This window comes from Accipiter gentilis, chromosome 7 (assembly GCF_929443795.1).
Source record: "Accipiter gentilis chromosome 7, bAccGen1.1, whole genome shotgun sequence".
NCBI classification, from domain to species: Eukaryota; Metazoa; Chordata; class Aves; order Accipitriformes; family Accipitridae; genus Astur; species Astur gentilis.
The window spans coordinates 30,742,095-30,763,266 of record NC_064886.1 but is presented as its reverse complement, the minus strand read 5'-3'; the positions used below and the strand labels follow the sequence as shown (position 1 = coordinate 30,763,266).

At 38.9% G+C, this 21,172-nt stretch overlaps 1 protein-coding gene across 3 annotated transcripts in view; it reads left to right on the top strand.

The window, feature by feature from the left end:
* The window catches only part of LOC126041256 (uncharacterized protein F13E9.13, mitochondrial-like), a 46,518-nt gene that overhangs the window by 14,569 nt on the left and 10,777 nt on the right, over positions 1-21,172 (top strand). Inside the window, exons 4-8 of one of the 3 annotated variants that reach the window (XM_049806674.1) lie at positions 1,957-2,107; positions 4,289-4,416; positions 10,530-10,625; positions 11,475-11,591; positions 19,299-20,224. In XM_049806674.1, the coding sequence (XP_049662631.1) occupies positions 1,957-2,107; positions 4,289-4,416; positions 10,530-10,625; positions 11,475-11,591; positions 19,299-19,450 (644 nt within the window). In that variant the 3' untranslated portion in view covers positions 19,451-20,224. Of the gene's footprint in view, positions 1-1,956; positions 2,108-4,288; positions 4,417-10,529; positions 11,422-11,474; positions 11,592-19,298; positions 20,225-21,172 lie in introns of those variants that run through there. The other 2 variants (XM_049806673.1, XM_049806672.1) reach the window with 2 other exon arrangements.

Genomic DNA, 21,172 nt, shown 5'->3' with positions numbered 1-21,172 from the left:
TACTAAGTTAAGGAAACACAAACCCAGCATCAACAAACAACATGTAAGCAGTGACTTCAATAAATGAAATTACTCAATGAATAGCCCCTGTCCTGAGTTAGAGATTATGATTGCTGTGAAAATGTAATATATCTCTAGACTTATTGATAGTCTTATGATTAGAGGAGAAGTAATTTTTCTTATTTAATTCTGAATTGTACTGTAAAATTGGGCGATTTAAATAGAACCTATAGCTTTTTTTCCTGGATGCAGAAATCTCGATCTAGCTATTTGCACTGTGTTTATTACCCAATGTCTACTAGCACCTGTAACTATACTTGTGGCACGCTCTTATCTTTGGATCCTGAGAATACTCCATGCTTTTCACCTACTAATCTGAAGGCACAGGACAGCTTGCATTTGGTTTGGCATCCATCTGTGATGTTTCTTGTTAGCTGGAGTCTGTGTTGCTAAGCAATACAGGCTCTTCTCTATCAGGCATAAGCTTTTGTTTCTGCAACTTCAGGGCTTTTGGAATGAAATTGAAATTTTAAAATAAACAGGCACCTTGTCATTTGGTAAATACATTTTAAAGATCACTTATGTTTGTGTTTGAAATGTGCTAAGGTGAGGCCTCTGTTGCCTAAGCTGTTCTCTGGTGGGTGGGATTGCATTCTTGATGGCTGCTTTCACTTGCATTGGTTTCTTTGGTATCACGTCAGCTCTAATTAAAAATGCAGCTGACTCCAAAGCTGGGGCAGCAGCAGAACTTCGGAAGGGCTTGGAAGAGACCTCCAAAGCAAACTGGAAGAACAGCAAAAGCTGGATAAGATGGGAGCAGAGCTTTTACACGTATGTTAAATGACAGGTGAAATAGACTTCAAGGCTATGAAAGACTGGAGAGAAGAGGGGAATACGATAAGGGAGTCAGAACGCAATCTCGCGCCTCACAGCTGTGGGCTTATTACACCATGGCCAAAGGTTTCAGTATTTCAACACAGAGGTATTTCAAGGCTGTGTAGGGGTTCCCTGAGAGTAGATGAATGGGCTGCGTGAAGTCATCGCTATTCATAATCTTGCGCTTAAGTATACATGCTACAAAACCTTCCTACTGCAAAAAATGAATGAATATGGTGGACACCATGTTGCTAAGATACGGTGGAGTTGATGGTTGGAGTAAGTTCAGAGTACAGTGGAAAATGTTTCACTCTTCCCAAACCTTATCTGTTTTTACCTTTGGCACGGCTCTTGAAGTAATTTGTTCGTGTGGTGCTGTGTAGAAAACACAAGCTACATTCAGATGGAGAGTCAAACAGGTGGTATATAAAGTGTCGCAGACTGTGTTTTCTTGCCTAATTTCCTAAAGAAAGAAGACTTAACGCTGGCCCTAGTCTATGTCCATGTCCTCGATGCTTTCTGACCTGGTGGCCAACTTCAGGCATATTTAACAGGGGAATAGATGTTGGGAAAGTAATGCAATGAAAGAGTATCTGGAAAGAGGGGAGAGACCCAAGTTAATGACCCTTCATGGAGAGAAGATGCATTGTTAGGACAAAGGAGCTGTGTTTTGACCTACTTGCTCCTCTGTTGGCACATGCCCACTGGCACGGCATGGCAAGAGGCAGGGCAGGGCATGCAGGTGCCGAACTGTTCTGAGCCACGCGGGAACAAACTGGTAGGAGCCGAGAAGGAGAAGGGAACCATGGGGATAGGGAGAAAACGAGTGGGCTCTATGGGAGAGAGCGGCGTTGAAGGCAGTAAGATGGAAAGCAGAAGTCGGGGAGAACATGGGTGAAAATAAAGAATGTAAAACTTAAATATGTGGAAAAGCAAGGTTGGTTAGTCCTAAAGCATATGGAACAACTTGTGTTGGGAACAAGTAAGAGGGGCAATAAGGTGGGGTTTTGTTTGTTTTTAGTATTTCTGGTTTTCAATCTTCAGGTTTAGCTAAGATATGCTAATTATTTCTTTTTTCAGGTCTTGATTTTATCCGGGCTGAAGGGTTTGTGTTTTCTCATGTTGCTGATGAAGGGATTATAAATGCCTGTGCAGGTAACCTGCTACGATACAGAAAACAAGTTGGAGCAGAGAACATTCAGATTTTTGCTGACATTAAAAAGAAACATAGGTAAATACAAGCAATATTTTATGTAAATATGAATGTAATAATGATCTTGTATTTTTCTCCATTTTCTGATTTTTTTTTTTTTTTTTTTTTTAATGCCTATTTAGTGTCAGGAAAGTTAATGGTACATGGAGAACTTTATTGTTCAAGCAAGGTCTTGCAGTACTATTAGGGGATAAGTTTAAAAATAAATTTGCACCTGTAAGCTGCAGGTTGCTCCATCTGTGAAGTTTGCAGTTGTTTAACCTTCAGGATTTATAAATGCAGACTGTAAAAGTTTTGCATCTGGTATTATTAGGTGAGATTTTGTATACTTGTGCATATGCTTACTATGTTTAAAGAAATTTTGTTTCTGGAGGCTAGGCATCCAAGGTTATTTTTAGTTATGCAAGCAGTTGCCTTATAAAAGCATCCAAATCATAATATTTTGGCACTTTAAAAAGCTATTCTTTCTTTTCCCTCCTTCCTGCCAATAATACTGGTTTCTTCTACTTAAATCAGTGCTGTCTATGTACGGATTATGTTCTATGATTATCAAACAGAAGGAACTTATGACAGATGAATCCAATTCTTTTCTGCTGATACTTTATCATAACTGTCACATGGTACTTTCAGCTATTTAGATGTCACTCTTTGGTTTTTTCCCCAGAAGAACTGCTGAGGTGTTATGTATTATACATGCTAAATAACCTAATTAAAATGTTTTTGTGTAGTATGTGGATAATCATGAGAATAACCAAGTCTGGAAGATCTTAAATACCTAATAAACAGGTAATAAATTTCAAAACAGAAAGGAAACAATGCAGCATGGTCAAATTAAGCTTTTACGGTCCTTCAGAGTGGTTTCTTTCTAATGATTTCTTTATATATGCATATGTGTATATATATAAATAAAAATACATCGCATTAGACTTTTTTGTAAAAAATTGTTTGCATTGTGATTTTTTTTTTTTTTTTCCTTTGCCTTGACAATTGATGAGTTGGTATTTGGATTATACTTCCTGTTGTTCAAATTTCCTTTTTAAGAAAGGAAAAGATTTTTTTTGTTTGTTTCAGGCAGACTCATAAGCTGAGAAGGAAATGTTAAAGGACTTGTTGGTTGAGTTTTTTAGTGTAGAACAATATGCCTGCCACTGAGAGCTGCTAGCCTCCTATTCTTTAAATGGGGAGAAACTATTTTTGTAGTCTACTGGCTGTGTTACGGCTACCCTCCACATTCTAGTTTTAGGGTGCCTACTACTCTTAAGCCCTGTTTCAACCTCATTGTATGTATTAGGTACTTAGGCCAGCCTTTCTCCAGCTGCAGAAAGGGAGTTGGTGTACTACTTTTGCATCCATCACCATGAGCGGAACGCAGCGCCCACACGTGCTGCCTCTGAATATGGCCAGAGCATGGATCCCCTCAAGAGCATTCATTGTCCATCCAGGCTGATCTGGCAAAGAGGTTGGCTCCATCACCGCTCACCAGTGCAACATGTTGGCCGTAGCCATTGTTTTCTACTTAAATGGAAATATAGAGACAACACAGTCAGGTGTTTAGCCAGCAATGCCTGGAATTCTTTCAAAGTTGAGAATCATTTAAATTAAAAGCTGCTATTGCTATAGGTTTCAGAGAAAGCGCGTCACCCATGTGTCAAAGACTGCTGTTGAAAAGCTAGGTTGCAGGTAATTGATGTTTGTAACTGCTGTGTAAGATGATTCCTGTGATTATATCGTAGGTAATAACTATTCTTTCTGTTAGTTGGACTTCGTGGAGGGTGTTAATTCTGTTCTAGGCAACAGAATCTGATTTATGAATGACTGCACATCCACAACTCCCACTTGAAGTCAGAGATCTCTGTGTGCTCAACATTTCTGAAATACAGGTGCTCGACATGTAAGCAGCTGTCTCAATTGACACCTGGTGGTTCACACTTAGCAATCGCTCTTCAGAGACAGGAGACCCCGAGCGACAGACCGATCAATTTATGGTTCCCTGATGGAAAAGGTTGGGTTTTTCCCTCTTGTTCATATTGCAATCTTACTTCCCAATTTAAAACAGGACACTTGCCCTCTCTCACAAAGCCTGCCTTTGGTTGTTCTGACAGCGGGGAAGATGAGGAAATGCAGTCTAAACATTCAACAAGATGGATAACGACTGTGTGTGCCGAGAGTAACCACAGGGTACGTTCCTGCTGTTTACAGTGCTCACGCTCTGACGGCAGATGTCAGCGTGGCCGAGACCGCTTCGGCTGCCGAGCTCTTCCTGGCCGATGGGGTGGTACTGACTGGCACGGCTACCGGATTGCCCGCAGATCCTCAGGAGCTGAAAGGTGAGAGCTGTCATACGAAGGTCGGACAACAGGCAGTGAATCAGTTTCTGGATTAATGTGGAAAGAAATCTATATATCCGCTGTTCCTTGAGGAAAGAAAAGAAGCTCCTGCTGTGGGGTTTGATTTGATGCGGCAGAACTAATGCGATCGAGGTGCTATTCAGATTGGCTGTTGTGTGTTTCTGAACAACTGTTTGGCGGGACGAAAATGAAAAATTATTTCAAGCTTTTATAACACTGAATGATGGTGAGGCTTAAATGAAGGAAAAAAGTTAAAAATGTACGTTCCATTCTAAAAAGTCTTAATATAAGAAAAAAGCCACTTTATAGCCGTATTAGAAAACTAACTAACTATAAATCTTTCCATTGAAGAGTTAAGCATTTTTATCTTCCACAATGAAAATGGAAGTCCTGCAATAAAGGGGCATTTTGATGAGGCAACATTCCAAACAGTAATACCAGGAAAAGTACTGCTTAGAAGATTTTCAGGAAGAATACAAGTTCATTGGTAGATAGAAAGATGCTACATCAAAATAATTTTTAAATGGCGTGGACTTTTTATCAAGGGAGAGTCGTTTGACCTATGAGTTCTGACCTTTGCAAAAGTCTTATATAATTCTTCATATTTTCATATTGGCGTAAGTTTGGGCTGTCTTCATGAAACTGGATTGCTCCCATGCTAGAATTAAAGTTCTGTCATGAGGGCATTTAATTCCCATCACTGATTTTAATTTAGATTAATGGCTTGTATTTGAGGGTCTCACTACATGAGATAGAATGTGTATTTTTTTAGGTTTTACTTTTGCTGACATGCTTTAACTTAGCATGTTTTGAAGTTCCAGTGCAGAGTGTATTGTATTCAACTTACGTTGGCTGATCAGGGTGAAAAACATACTTTACTTCCCATAGATACCTGGACCTCGAGCATCTTTTGAAATAACATGAAATCATTCAGTGTTTTCAGGGTTTTACCTAAGATGCTTAACAGCATTTAAAATAGATGTTAAACTTGTCAAAATGGGTTCTTATTTCATACGTAGTAAACTTTTTGCCAAATAATAGGTTATAAATGACTATGCTTCAATCAGTAATGTTAAAAAGAAAATGATGGCTTGGTGTGAACACTGAGCTCTTTTGGGTATAACCCAAACCCCAGAACACTGGGTCTTTTGGTATAGTAAACTAAAGATGATACATGGAACAGCTGACCCTGAAAGCTAGGCATATTTTAGAGACTGCAAAATTTCATTAATCTAGAGCTCCATCCCTGCCTGCAATTAATGTCCCCATTGCTCTTAATGCAGATTAAATAATTTTTAAAAAGGATTTGATAAATCTTAGGGCGAAATCCTAGGTTAAATTCTGCTTTCACATATGCACATGCAACCTCCATTGGTTTCCTGCATCAGAGACCTCTAGGCCCATGGATTTTTTTATCACAGGACTCCAGGCAGACAGCACCATGGCTTCTGCTTTTATTTCATGTGAACAAACATGTCAGTCTCTGTCTTTTTCTCTTTCTGGGTCCAAAGAACAAAATGAGTCAGAGTTAGCAGCTGTAATGAAGTACACACATTGATTTTGTGTTTGGATTTGTGCTATGAAAGCAAGAGTCTGCACATCACGGGTTTATTTTACTTAGGTCACAGCATTTTGGATGATAGCAGGCCCTCTCGTGAGAAGGATGTTGGCTTAAAACAGTTAGGAGAAGAACTTAAAAATCAATATTCCAGGGTATAAGGATATGACAAATTAGGCATATCTATGTCAGCAGATTCTTAAAAGGAATCAGATCTACAGTCTACAAAGTTGGTGTTGATGTGAGTGAAATTTTGCATTTCACGAATTTATGCAGCCCTGGAAGTGCTGTATTACGATGATACACACAATTGGGCACCTTTCATCACACTGCAAAGCATCTCTTGAAAGCAGAACCAAGAGACAGATGAGATTTTTGTCATGTCTTTTTTTTCAGCTTTGTTGTGCAGTAATATAGAAGTGTTTTTTGCCTTTTTGTCTTTGTGTTGAATTGACTGATTTGTGATGGGGTGTGGGAAATGAGTGTTTCCCTGTCAAGCCAGAGAACTGTGTTCAGTAGGGTTTTGTTTGTAGTTTGTGTCGCTGCCGCCTTGTAGGCAACCATCAGCATCGCTCCGTGTAGAGGCTGGCAGGCTTTGCTCCAGGGCTCCCTGGGTGTACCAGGGCACCAGTGGTTGATGGAGTACAAGGTCTAAAAATCAGACTTCAGGTTATTAAGGAGCAGGAATTATAGCTGAGCGTTTTGAATTACAATTAACTAATAAACCATATTTTCATTTAAGAGGTTATAGAAGTTTGTTCCGGCTTGCTACATTGTGAAACATTATTTGGTCGGAGCGTGTGAATCTATCAGGTTTTCTCTTTGGGTATAACTGCTGAAATACCTGCTTTGCATCCAGTCTGTATTTGAAGTGACCAAAGCTTTGTATAATGACTGCTTAGTTAACTGTTTGAACAAAGCAAATAGCCTCAACTGAGTAACCAGTGGAAAACAGGGTACATCTTGAAACCTGAAAGCTGGCTGTGACTGTCACCTTAGTTATTGTTTCTAAAAGGGGCATCAAGACTGGTTCACCCTCTTACCTTTTGATGGTACGTTTAGGTCAAAATAGAGGCTGCTGCCTTCGCGGTACCCGCAGAAATAAACGGGAGATGTGAATCTGGTCAGATTTAATGACAGAGAAAGTCCTCTGAATTAAAAAAACTAAAATGTGTTACAGTAGAGCATTACCATAAACATAGCGTTGTGTACGGTACAGTGATTACTGCATATGAAAAAGCTGTTGAAGAGTAGTTGAGCAAGTTATTGGCACAGTGGTGGTTATTTTTACGCTGCTCTTCGCCATTGTTTTCAAGCTAGGAGCATTTGGCCTTTATTTCATGTAACTTGTGCATACCATAGTTCAAATGCTTTCATTGTGCTTTGCAGCCAAGCACTATTTCATTTGATTTTATTAAAGACATATCTGCAGATGTGCTGTCACAAGAAAGAGCACAGTGCCCTCTAGTTACAGTTTATTGAAATAGAGAAATGTGCAAGTTATGTAAACTTTAAGATCTTGTTACTGTAACATCACAAAATTGTCTCCTTTTCTCTTTCTGTCAAAGGAAAAAAAAATATAGTCAGAAGAAGAAAGCCAAGAAAGTGAGAGATTTAAAGCAAATCTCTGTGTTTAGAGGTATCTTGACAGTGACTGAACATTGCCATGCAAAAGCATATCTCACTGCTGTTGCTTTATTTTCTTTCACAAGTTAGAATTTGTATTAACACAGCCAATAGACAAATCACCTTCTACTAATCAACTTTAGGCCTTGATGTGCTTGGAAATGACTTAAAAGTAGCATCTGTAGCATACTTAATTAGGTAACCCAGTCTCATTGCAGACCGAGCACTCCCATTGCCATTCTTCACATTGTCAATCTGAATAAATCTCCAGCACAGGAGATGTGTGTGGACTCCATGTGTCATGTATGGATTACAGCAGGAGTTGGATACCTTGCTAGTTTGGAAAGCTTTGGGGTTTTTTATAGTTTCACAGCAGTCTCAGGTTTCACTGGTTTTTACTCTTTGCCTAGTAGGGCTAAGCTATTGTCTTACACCCATATGATCATTTTCTGTTTAATTATTTGGCTCTACATTTTTCCTGCTGATGTGAAATAATTACAAAACAACTACCTGCTAATGTGCCTTATGTACTTGTTGTAAAAACAAATATTGACTTGGAACGCAGTTCCTCAGGGAATACAGTAAAGTACTGTTGCACAAATTTGCGGTCAGTTGTAGCACCTTAATTATGCATTGGTATCTATGTAAAGCAGATATGATATTTCTAAGAGAACGTAGATACTATATAAATAAAATTCTGATTTTTCTAGAACAGGATTTCAGTAATAATGCTATAAATAACTAAAAATGAATTATTTTGTTGCTGTAAGCAGGATGACTGTAAGAATTTAAAATATGCATAGAAATAACTATAGTTTTTATTAGATATATACATGTTCCATCTGATTTGTTTAAAATTTTCAATAAGGACTGTGTGGAATGGCTTTATGTTTGTGTTAAAATGTTTGTAAGAAGGAGTTATTGTTCCTAGATGGAAAAATGGTAGGGCATGTGACCTAAAAAGAGGTTCAAGAGCATTTTAATAGATCCCCTTTCTTTGGTGAAGTAGGAAGGTGATAAATAATTAGTCTTCCCTGAAGCATAATTAATAAGTTAGGCTTCTGATGAAACTTCATTTAAACAGTGTTTTGAAGCAGACTTCTATATGTTGCATATATGCTTTCCCTAGTTACTTCAAGCTCTAACCATCTTACATAAACTTATCCCCAATTAAAGTAGTTTATACTTTTTAAAGGTCAGAAATAATGCCTCACAACATTTCTGTAAGTAAGGGATGAAGCATCCAGTCCTATGAGTGACTCTTAGAATGGCCAGTTTGAAATGAAAGGATGAGAAGAATGCTTAGTAATTCTTGAACTGGAATTTTTAAGTTATTTTTTTTTCCAGAGCTAGTACTGACCCAAGTCGTGCAGAAAATACTCTAATAAAGTTTTATTTATCTATGGGGAACCTTTCCATGATCAAAACAGCCATCCCCTCTTGTTTTTATTCTAAAAAACGTGAACTATGGTAACTGAGCCATAGATCAGTTTCTGTACTGTCAGGTCTGTCAGAACACATGCATTTCATGGTGAATGTGATCACCTGAACCATGGACTGAAATCCACCCCTGTGCATGAGGGATGAAGTGGATCTGTAATATTTTGAGCCCTGTTTTATTACTTTGTCTATTTCTCCTTTTAGAGCCAGGTAAAGGGTCAGATAATTAAGTAACACGTACTGTATATAGAAAAAACAATTGGCTTTTTTGTTCCATTGCCATCCATAGAAAAAGAAGTAGTCTTTATCAGTACTACCTTTTGCTTTCTGGTAAACTAGCTGGAGCTATCAATGTAGTGTATATGAACACTGCTTGCTTTCCTACTTCTGAGTCCCTGAAATTTATCATGAAGCAGAAAGCATGTTCCTTTTCCATTGCCTGTGAATAAGGCCCTTCTTGTTTCTTCACTGAAGATCTTCTACTAGTTGTCAACATAGCGTAAATTCAGCAAGGAGACCTGGCAGAAATACACACCAGTCCAGCTACCATTATTGTGATTTAAACTGATGACTGAAGAATTGTAAAGAGCACAGCTCAGCTGAATATTCTGCCGCTGTAACGATCTCACCAGACTTGCAAAAAAGAATCTGAGCTGATACAGTGAATGGAAACAAGAATGGCATCTTATTTTTGTAGCTGTATTTCGATTACTTCATGGAAAGACTGGGGGAGGTGATTATTCACATCTTAAGGTGAGGGAAATAGAGAACATAGTTAAGATTCCACATGATGCATGGCGGCCCACATGGTCACTCCAGCATCTGTAAATCCTATTTCAAGGCCATGGGCCTGGTTTGCCTGGAATCTATACTGGGTGTTACTGTAACACAGTGGTAAACGATAGCTCCTTTCTGCGTATGTGTAGCACCTCGAGCACAAAGGACCCTCTAAGTGTGATGGTAACAGTCACAGTAAGTAAAAGGGTCTGGTCCTGCTGTGCAAAAATTTCCTACATCTAGCATCTCATCTTACCAGGGATATGGAATAAAAATGAATTTATGAGGGAATATACTAAAATCCAGTACATTCTCTGCCAGTCAATTCAACTTAATCTTGCTGAAATCTTGTTCCTTGACAATAAAGAGTGGTACAGGTATGGTACCAAGACCCAACTTTCATATCTTCCATCCTTTGATATGTGGCCAGGAATATTCTTCTGCAGCGTTTGATACAGCAGCAGAATGCAAAATGAAATAAAAGTGAGATTTTTCATAACAGCTGTTCAGAGCTAAAGGTGTTTTTTCTAGAGAAGTTGTTTCATTCTATAGTAGAAGTAAGAAATACCATGGTGATGAGTTTCTTGATATTCACCTTTCTTTATTGTTGAAAAATGACGCAAATTATATATAGTCTTGATAGAGTTTCAAAGATGGGACTTAACCCTAATTTTGGTTTTCCTTTCTTCAGAGGTTAAACATGCTGTGAAAATTCCTGTGCTGATTGGGTCTGGAGTGACTCTGGAGAATGTGAGGAATTACTTGGATGCAAATGCTCTAATAATTGGTTCGTATTTCAAGAAAGAAGGTTATTGGGCAAATGGTGTTGATCCTGACCGAGTAAAGAAATTTATGGAACACATAAGTAAACTGAGAGAATGAGTTTGTCAGCAAACGGTATTTTTGTGTGTGTGTGTATAAGTGCAGTATAATACATTGTACAGAATTAAAGCACAAATGTGTGCTTGAATGGCTAATAACATTAAATGAAAACGCACATCATCTCCATAACTAGCTGGGAAACACGGTGACACTTTACTATAAAATGGTGCTTTGGTGTTTGTTTCTAGGCAGCACATTTCTGTGGCACTCAAAGCCATCGTCAATGCAAAACCAACTCTCCAAATGCTTGTGTAATACATTCTCTCCTATAAGTAAAATGGTTATGGAGTTTAAAGAATTTGTAGTAAATATTCATCAGAGGTGAGCTGAGTTTTGTTTTGCCTGTGAGTACAATAGGATGCCCTAAGTTTACAGCTAAGAGTATTGTAAATTGGACAAGTTAATTAGCCTTTCAGGTTCCCCATCTGTAAAATGATGATAATAGTACCTACATCACACGGGGGTTGTAAGACATAATAAACGAATGAATGTACAGCACTTTCATCTCCTGAAATGAAGGGCTCTATTAAAGTTCAAGATCATTATTTTTTCATTAGAACTGTGCATTTATTACAAAAATGTAGTAATTGTATACCATACAAAAATTTAAGATAATTGGGAAATTGATTTACTTACAATACTTATTAGAGAATAAGTGTAAATATTTAATTACATTTTAAGTAGAATTGGAATTTAGTCAAAATGTTTTTGCAAAAATTGGAAACTTTAATAAAGGTTTATTGTTATTTTTCAGCAAGCCCCTACAGCTTTGTACCTCTCCAGACTAGTATTAGTGATGTTAAAAACTGCCAGGTTCCTTCCAATACACAAGGTGTAATTGTGATGGAAACCTTTCTACCAAAGCTGACAGGTAAACACAGATTTTCATTTTTCCTGTAAAAAAGTAGAGGAAAAACATGACGGTGTGTGTATGTGTATGTTGTAAGAGATTCCCTTTGAATTTGATCTTTTAGCTCTAAGGAAGTTTAAAATAACCCAAAGAATACCTGTTATGTCATGGCTGTATAAAATGTGGGCATAGGTTTTCATTCCTTGGGACTGGGAGCTAAGTTTGTCTCCTGGGATCTCTCTCTCTTTCCATGACATCTATGCATGCTTCTGCTGATCAGGCTTCTGCTGATGCTAATTAAAGTTATGTTGTAGATATCAAAGCAAGTATACAAACACATTTTTTGTGTCAGTTGGCAGAGTGCCCATGCTTTTCTGGACAAAAGATACATCCTCCTTCCAAAGGCAAAAAGATTTTCAAGAAATTTAGTTTCATTAACATAACGGTGATTCCAGAACATCACAGCATGAGATAAAGTCTTCTCACGTTTCTTTTTTTCTAGACTAGTCTCTCTCTCACATGACTCCCATCAAAAGCAGTGAAATGTCTTTGGTGTGCTGACCTCCTGAAAAAGAGATTCTTTAGACCCTATGACAACCTTGGCATTCTTCTGCTTTTCTCTCTTTTCCTCCTAAACTTGGCATTGGAAAAGATTTCAGTGCATTGAAACTTTGCATTTTGTCTGCTGACAAAGTTTCAATGCATAGAAATCCTTTCAGGTGCCTGTTTATTATGGCCAGCACTACCTTTTCAAAGTCCACATTTACACAGGCATTTTAATGTGACCTGTGTTTGGACTTCCATCAAAACCAACAGTTCTGTCCCAGCCACTTGACACCACCATTTCTTTCGTGCCAGCAGGAGCATTCATGTGGCCTCATAGAGATCGGGAGACTGATTCTAGCTGAAAGCTAACCCAGCCTTGCATCAGCCACTCTCGGGGCGGGGGGGGGGGGGGTGGAATTTAGGTCCTCTTCCTCATTCTGCAGCCCTAACTCCAAGCTGCTGGTATAGGCAGTGCAACAGTGAAGGTGCTTTCTAAATCTGTCTTCTACACACTCATCCACCCATAGCATATTTACCAGGTAAGCATTGATCTGGTTTAGTCTTTAATTTAGCCCAAGTAATTAGTTCCAATTTATGTCCTCTTTATTTTGAAAAACACCACGTTAAATAAAAAGAATGAATTTAGGTATCAGTAATAGCACTGTGCTTACATCAGTACGTATTTTTCACCTTTGTGTGTTTAGGACTGTTTTCAGGCCTTTCACAAGTTGCATATAATTCCATGCATCATTGCACAGAAGATTTAATGATGGTTGTCCCAACAGCTATTTTCTAATACAATTGATACCAATTTTGAAAGTTATTTTCAGTAAACCTGTAAGCTAGAAAAGCTGACATGTAAGCAGTGAGCGCTAGCCAGTGCTCTAGTGCCATAAGAAGAGTAAACACCTTCAAGTAGTCAGCTGAAAACTGCAACCGATACACTGATAAAGATTGTTCAGTGATGATAATTATGTATAAAGAAACTGATTACGGTTGCCAAAAGTCACATTCATCACTGAGTGTGAAAATATATAATGTGTCACCAGCATGTTTCTTGAACTGGTTTCTACTCATTCACATCCTAAAAACTAAGAAGTGACTGGGACTTGAGTGGGTTTTCATCTGAATAAAAGGGGTGGTAAGTGAGAACTATTTCAATGCTGTATGCAAGGTCTAAATGAAGTAATGTCATACGCAGTAGTCTTTGTCAGACAAAAATCCTAATGAGTTGGTAAAATACTCATAACACGGAGTGAATACTGTAGACAGCACTTTCACTGTCAGGATTTCATTTAACACACCACTGTGTAACGCTTATGGAAGAAACAGGCCATAATTTACGTCAATATTGTTACATATGAATGGTATGTGCAGAATTTAGGGAACAGAAGTAAAGGAAAACTGATTTTAAAGCCTGGAAATGTGACTGATCACCAACTCTTCATCATTCTTTGTGCCGAAAGTATTTGTCTAGCAGCATTAAGCATCTGGTTGCCTGTTTCACACAGATGCTGTAAGTAGAATTTGACCTTTTGTTCAGAAAGTGTTTGAATATTTAATGTAAAATTATTAAGTTATCAGAAAGGCTGTCTCTTTTGGGAAGAGTGTTCAATTTTTATACAGCCCAAGTTGTTAAAGTACTTTGGAGCATGAACAACTTCAGAGCAGAACAAAGCAGGCAGTGCTAATGTGTAGAAACTCCAGAAGTAAATAACAGCTGTTCAAGAAGACGTCTATTAAATATGTATTAATTAATTTGAAGTGCATCACTTAAATATGTGAAGAGATTATCTTGTGTTAATTTACATTAAAACACACAGCACTTGTTAGCCTCATTACAGTATCCTAAGTATATCCTAAGCTATCACCTCATCCTACATTGAGCATTTTGTTGGGTGTTGATTGCTTTCGATTTGCCCTTTTAAAATGTCAGACAGTGGCTTCCCTTTCTTGTTGGATCTCTTCTTTCTCGCAGGTTTTGCTCTTGCATAGTTACTTACTCATGTCCATTCTGTGGTGTGCAGAAAAAACTTTTAAAATAGATTGTGAAAATATAGCAGTAATTGCCCACCGCTCAGTTCCCTAATGTGCCCACCTGAACTTCACATGTGGTTCTAGCTGTTAACTTATAAACCAACGGAGAGAATGTAAGTGTCTGGTTTTGTAGCAAAATGACTTTACATGAAGATTCAGTATCACCTTTAGCACAGGAAAAGACATCTAGTAAAATGGGGGTCTCTTCAGTGAAATTATAGATAAATAAAACTCACAGGTAATAATAGACTTTGTGGTCTAAATCAATGTAGAAATCTTAATAAAGAGTCATTCAATTCGTAAAACTTAAATATTTTTATCTGGACCTAAGAAGACAAATGGGTTTTTACCTATTTCGGTGCTGAAAATATGTGAGCTTATAAGATTTAGAGATAATTTTGAGAGATTTTCTTCCCTGTGTCATTTAGGCAGTTGATCCAGCTGCTAGGCTGTTCTTTAATCCCATTATTTTGATGCTGCAGACTGCCTGATTACAAGTTGGGAGTCCAGTTCTTGTTTACTGCACCTCTTCCAACAAACTCCTCACTGGGAGAAAACTGAGGAATATAAGGGACTTGCAGGCAGGTCCTGGCAGAGCAGGAAGTGGGAAGGAAACAAAAATATTTGACTTGAGCAAAATCTGAAAGTCCATGACAGATTGCTACGTTGCATGGTTCTCCTGAAAGAAGCGCATGGGGATGTTTGCTGTGCTTTCAGGTTGTTTGCAGCCTCTTCAGTTAAGACTCCCTGAGTTCACACCTAGATTATGTTTCCAAGATCCTCTCTGCTGGTATGTGTGCTTAGGGAGACATTTTTTCCTAAATGAAAGCTGAAGTTTTGCAGGATAATTATGGCAATAGGGGGTGATATCTGTAGCAAAATCCAGGCTTGGAATTCACAGCGCCTTGGTTTAAGGGCAGATTGAGATGTATCTTCAAAAAGAAACCATTAAAGGTTTGCATTACAAAAACTTCACTTACTTCCTGCACCTTTGCCCTAATATCCAGCCAGTGTTTGCTGTGCTGAGGAACTTAGAAGTTGAGCTTAGGAGCAGAACTGTCTGTGGCTTTTTTTTCTTGCACATTTGCAGTGCTTATCTATGCAACCTAAATAATATATTGTTCAGAAAGGGCGGAGAATTAGGCTAAGATACTTTTTGTGGGCTAACATGCCATGGTGTATAGTAGAATTGACCCTCCCTTCCACTCTGTGGTCCCAGCTGCAAAAATACCATCAGAACTTAAAATCCTTCAGAGACAGACAGAGCTGGATTTCTGCCTTAGAGGTGTCAGGGAAACCTACCCAGGTAGCTCCTTGCTTTTATAAGAACCAGTGCTTGTACTGAGACTTGCAAGAAATTGTTCATGTTGAGGCATTGTGGAACTTCTCTCCATTTTTTTTCCCCCCCTACTCTTAACTGTTGTTCAACTCGTATTGACAAGAATTACTTGATCCCTTGGACACTTGTTTTAGGGATAAAAAGCCTATTTCCCTTGGGATGGATGTCTGTTAACGACCTGTGTTAGGACTGATAACTTTGGTCACATTGTTCTCATATGGTGACTGGTTAGGAATCTTCTATTGAAAAGTACATACTTGGTCAATATTAAGTTGAAAATGTTGCATTCAGTCAGTTTCCTGACTGCATTCATATTCCTGACTTCATCTATCAAAAAGACTTGACACTCACTCACTCAGATCCAGGCAGACCTAGTAAATACTTTCCTTGGATTATTCTTCAGCTGGCAAAGTTACTACTTGCCTACGCACTATCTCAGACCAGTGCCTTTGGGGCACTGAAGTATTCCAGCCTTCACAGATTACTCCCTTTCTTCCCTGTGCTTTGCTCACAGACAGAAAACCGTCGCTCATTCCTGTCAGCCTCTGTACATCTACAGCAACTAGAGGAAGCAGAGGCAGCAGCTGAACTGAAAGTAAGGCCAGGTGGTGTCTAGTGAAGTGTTGAGAGTAATAGATGCTTTTTCACCCCAATCTTTAAATGCACAGATAATTTTAGGGAGAAAAAAGTCTTTCTGCAGTGCAAATAGGAAAGCCGTCCACATGAGGCAAAAAGGTTGCAATTCACAACATAGTCTGTTTCTTTGCTTACAGTTTGAAAATCTAGAAGTAGTAAAGGTAAGGAGAGCCTAAGATGTTTCTTATTAAACACTTAAGAATAGGAGATGATGTGTGAGGGTAATTATCTTGATTAAAAATCTGTTGATCTTATTAACACGTAGGTTTCTTTCAAGATGTTGAAAAGGGATTTTGATGATTTGGGGTGAAACTACTACTCTCTCTCTCTGTTTAACTTCCCTCTTTCCTGTCACTGTCAAATTTTCGTTGTTTCACAAAGTAAATTCAGTGTCAGACAGCAAACATTGGTGTTTTGTAATTTCTTTTTCCAGAGGATGTCACTCTCCTTGAAATGAATGGTACAGAGATGCTGTTTGGTTGCGTGGATTGCTGTGTTAAAATGCAAATTCTACTTCTGTCCTACTACCTGTGCAAAGGGAGATGGGATATCCAGTGTAGGGAGTAGGAGCTGATGAATTCGTGGGTATTTAGGACTTTATTACTTGGTGAACAACATTAAGTGTAAAAGTAAGTTAAGTGTACAAGAAGTTTTAAATATCTGAATTTACCAAATCGGATATGAAATTAAGTGTTCAAGATAGTAAACTCAGAATTGTTTGACTTTGTGCTGCAGTCACTGTATTAGCTTTGCCATGTCATACTGCTATCAGAATGAGGTCATAAAACAGAAGCCATTGAAATCATGTTTCATACAGATGTAGGAGGAATCCCAAATTGAACAGCAAATGGGGATGAAAAGGAAGGCAGCACAGTAAGGGCAAGAAAAGATGCTCAAGTTTGCTGCAGTTCCTGCCTCATTGTTTATTCCAGCTTCCTGCTTTTTCAGTTTGCCTCTCAAGCCTTTCTTGTGCATATACATAGATTATACTATGCAGAAAACTAAGAATAAGCTGAAGGCAGAAACTGACTTAATGAAGACATTCTTGTCATAGAGAAAAGATTTTGTTGTCCACAGATGCGCAAAGAAAAATAGAAAAGCAGCTGCCCTTAGAAATGGAGTAAAAGTAGAGTGCCACGTCATGATGCTTTAGTCAAAATCTGATGTGTTGAAAGTCTTTTGAGAGGATCCGTACTGTTGTACGGGGATATAACCAAGAGGAGAAACAATAAGCTTCTGCTGGAAAAATACTGCAAGTCTCATGTCTTAGATACTGTCCTGAATAGTGCTGACTTTTTGTCAACTTTCAGCTGGAGAATAAGGATAAAAGGAAATAGCTTTCAACCATTCTGTTATGGATGACAATATTAATAATCAGTTTCAGGTCAAAAACTTCTGTTTCCTTAACACCAAGCTATAGAGGTATAGTCATGCACTGCCATCTTCCAGAGGAAGATTCTGAAGGGCAGAGGTCCTCATCTCATTAGTTTCCATCTCTCCTCTGCAAGTAGTTAGTCTTTTCTGAGAGTCTTTGTGGGCAGAGACAGCATAAAGGTGGTGGAAGAAATTTATGCGGCAAGTGGGTGGGTAGGTGAGATGAAGTGGAGCTGAGATACAGCAATCAAGTGAAGGCTTCCTGGGTCGCCTGGCCTGCATAATTGAGAAACTAGGGATGTAGCTGGTCCGTAACGTGTTATTAAATTACAGACTATCTGCACTACACCTGTGAGGTGGTGAGCACTAGAGTTTGGGTGACCTGTGATGGTCTATTTTACTCCTTGCACTGTCTGTTTAAAGTATCAGCTGAAGCATTCATGAGAGCAAATGCAGCTGGTGGCATTTGGGCTGTGGAAATTACAGTTTGTAATACTTTTCTAATAGTAATTTGAGAACTTAAAGAATTATATGACTAATATTTCAGTCGGGCACTGAAACCCTCAAGTTCCAGGAAAGAACTTTTTTTTTACACAGCCTTGATCAAATAGCCAAAATATTATAGGATTCCTTTGAAGCACTAGCCATGGCTGCAGCAACATACCTGGTGAAATAGATCAGTGGTCCAATCTGCTTTGACAACTCCTATGTAACTAAAAATAGGAGAAATAGAAGAGAAAATTTGTAGGGCTGGTAGTGGCTTGTATTTTTCAATAATTTATCAAGATTCGAGAGCACAGATTTCCTTTGGGAAATATTAGTTCTTAGGTTTACAAAGTGCCTCAGTTGTAAATACCCATAAAAATGACAATTTGGTAGGTCGTATTTATTCTTAGGCGGGTCAAAGGACATTAGCGTATTCCTACTGTATAAATCTGTCAAGTACAGAATTTCTTTATGCTCCCAAATCACAAAAGCGCCTCTTACAGTCAAGGAGAAAATGTCACATTATTGCCAATCAAGGACAACAAGCAAGCATATCGATCTCAACCCAATAACTTCTGCCCTGCTCGCTAAGTTTTTATCACTGAAACTGGACACATCAAGGGATTGGATTTAATATATACATATAGTGCTGATTTATTACAGGAGAAGAAATACAGTCTGGCCTTACTTCTAGCTCAATATTTTAACACTTACGTTATTCCTTGCATGGAAGTTTACAATGACTTTTTCTACAGCCAAAGTGTATAACTTTTAGATATCCCTGGATGTGCACAACTCTTCAGGTCACATAGTTACAATTGACTGTTATAGATGTACGTGCATCCTCCATTTAGTGGTCTTAAGTCTTGAGTCTTGATTTTAAGAGTTTATGTATGTGGAAGTCTGTAGCAGAGTTGCTGTTTCAGAGACGCATAGCTAAAGATAAGCTTGGGGAGAGGGGCGGGGAGGTTGGAGGGCATATAGGCACAAAAGGTCTGGGTGCTGCTTGCTGAGCCTGGTCTGAAGATGCGTTGGCTTTCATCTCTCCTGTGGAGCTGTGTATGTAAAGCCTTATGTATAAGGGCTGTTTACCAGTCACAGATATTGGAATGCAGCAGAGGGCTAGCATCATCCCCTTGGTCTCTTCTGTTGATAAAAACTTCATATTTTTTGGTCATTTTTTTGTTGATAGCTGCAGATCACTGCAGAGGATTTGGCCGCTCCACAAACACAGTGTCTTTGAACTTTATGTATGTAGTGATAACCATGGCTTATGGTAGAGGTATGATCAATGAATTACTTCTTGGAAGGCAAGTGCATCTACAAAACTGAAGGGAAGGATGTTCACCACAGAATTACAGCACAGTGGACGTTGGAAGGAGCATCATGTAGTCCAACCCCCTGGCTCAAAGCATGGTCAGCTAGAACGGGTTGCTCAGGATCTTGTCCAGACAGGTTTTGAATATCTGCAAGGATGGGGTTTCCACAACCTTGCTGGGTAAGCTGTTCTAGTATTTCAGTGGTCAAAGGTAAGCTACTGAGTTAAAAAATATAGGCCATGTAAGTGAGCAGGAGCAGGTATCTGCTAATTTTGTTGTGATAAACGTATGAAATGAGTATCCTAGAGAGAAGCCAGCTCTCTGTATTATGTAATTCTAAGTCCTGCTGGCTCTTTTACCTGTCTGAGCACAAAGTGTGGGTTTTGATTGCTCTTTGGCCTCTTTAAGAGCTGGGCAACCCTTCCATAGAATAAATGGATGCAGAAGTAGCTGATGGATTTGCTGCTCATGTTCATAATGATGTGGAGAGAGCTGGAAAGGCCATACCCTACTCTGCGTTATTTCCTGATGGAGCGGGCAGAGGGACGTATGTTGAATTTCTCCAGACGTGTCCTTTCCCAGCTAGGCATTTTGTCAAGAGGTTATATTCAAGGATTATGTATGTTTGTCAAGATTTCCAGATGTCTAATAATCCCAGCCTTTTCTTGCACATGAGCAAATCCTTTCTAGTGTGCAGGTATAGCAAATCTGACACTTATTGGAAATGCCCACTGCACATGGTGTGCACGCTCAGTAAATCTGATGTGGCTGGGGCTCTTGTGTATGTGCCCTCCTGTGGATTTTCACAAGCACAACAAATTGGTGTGTCCCAAACATTTTGCATTTACTGTGCATGTTCAGACCATCTGTGCAACACATGTACCACAGGTCTAGTGATGCTCTGAGGGTTTGACACAATGCATACGCTACACAGCTCCTGGTGGTGCATTTCAGTATAGGAGGAGTTCAGAACAGGATCATGGCACACTCAGAAATCATGCTTTTCACTGGGAACCTCTAGGAAGAATTCTGCCATAGGAAGAAGCTGATTTTTGGTTCTTCAGTCTTCTGACTTCTCACAGGTGATTGTCCAGTAAGACATGTCCTACCTTCAGTGTGCTTTCCTACTGCACAGATTTGAAAAGGATCTGAGAAGACAGTGAGTTTAGATTTTTGGGGTACATGTGTCTTGACTGAAACGTATTTTCTTCACCAATGTGAATTCAAGCCAGAAGAGGAGAGAAAAAGAGGGTGAACAACTTGGAGTCAAGGGGAAAATATGACCCAGGGTATGCATTATCCATTTCCAGTGTCAGATGGAAATGTTGAGCTTTGCCAGTTGCGTTCAAATCACCTCTCAGAATCAGGCCCAGAATGAGAAAGCTACAACTACTTCCATGCCATTCTCATCTTTCCAGGTAAATACAGAAAGTAGTTGCCAGAGCAGTCATGAATCATGATGTCCTTCCATCCAAAGAGCCTTGGGCTTTTTCCCCCCTCCAAATGTTTAACTTACTTGCAAGGCTGACAGAAAAGCTGTAGATTTTTTTTTTTTTCCCCAAATATCCATTTGCCTTTCCATTTATCTACTTTGATCTAAAGTATAGAACCTGATGGATGCCCTAGGTAAATCAAACATTTTCTGTCTGCCAAAACGGTTTTGCAAATGCTTATTTCATGCCATTACCATTTTTCTGTTTCTAGCAGTAAATCAAAAAGTATCAGCCATTCATCCACTTTAAAAGTAATGCCTTTCCTTTGCATAATTACACATACCCAGTGGAGATCTGTATGCACAGTAAATCTATTCCTTTAAAAGGTTTCGCCTTAAGTACCACAGTGACATAAATTGGTGTAGCGCAAAT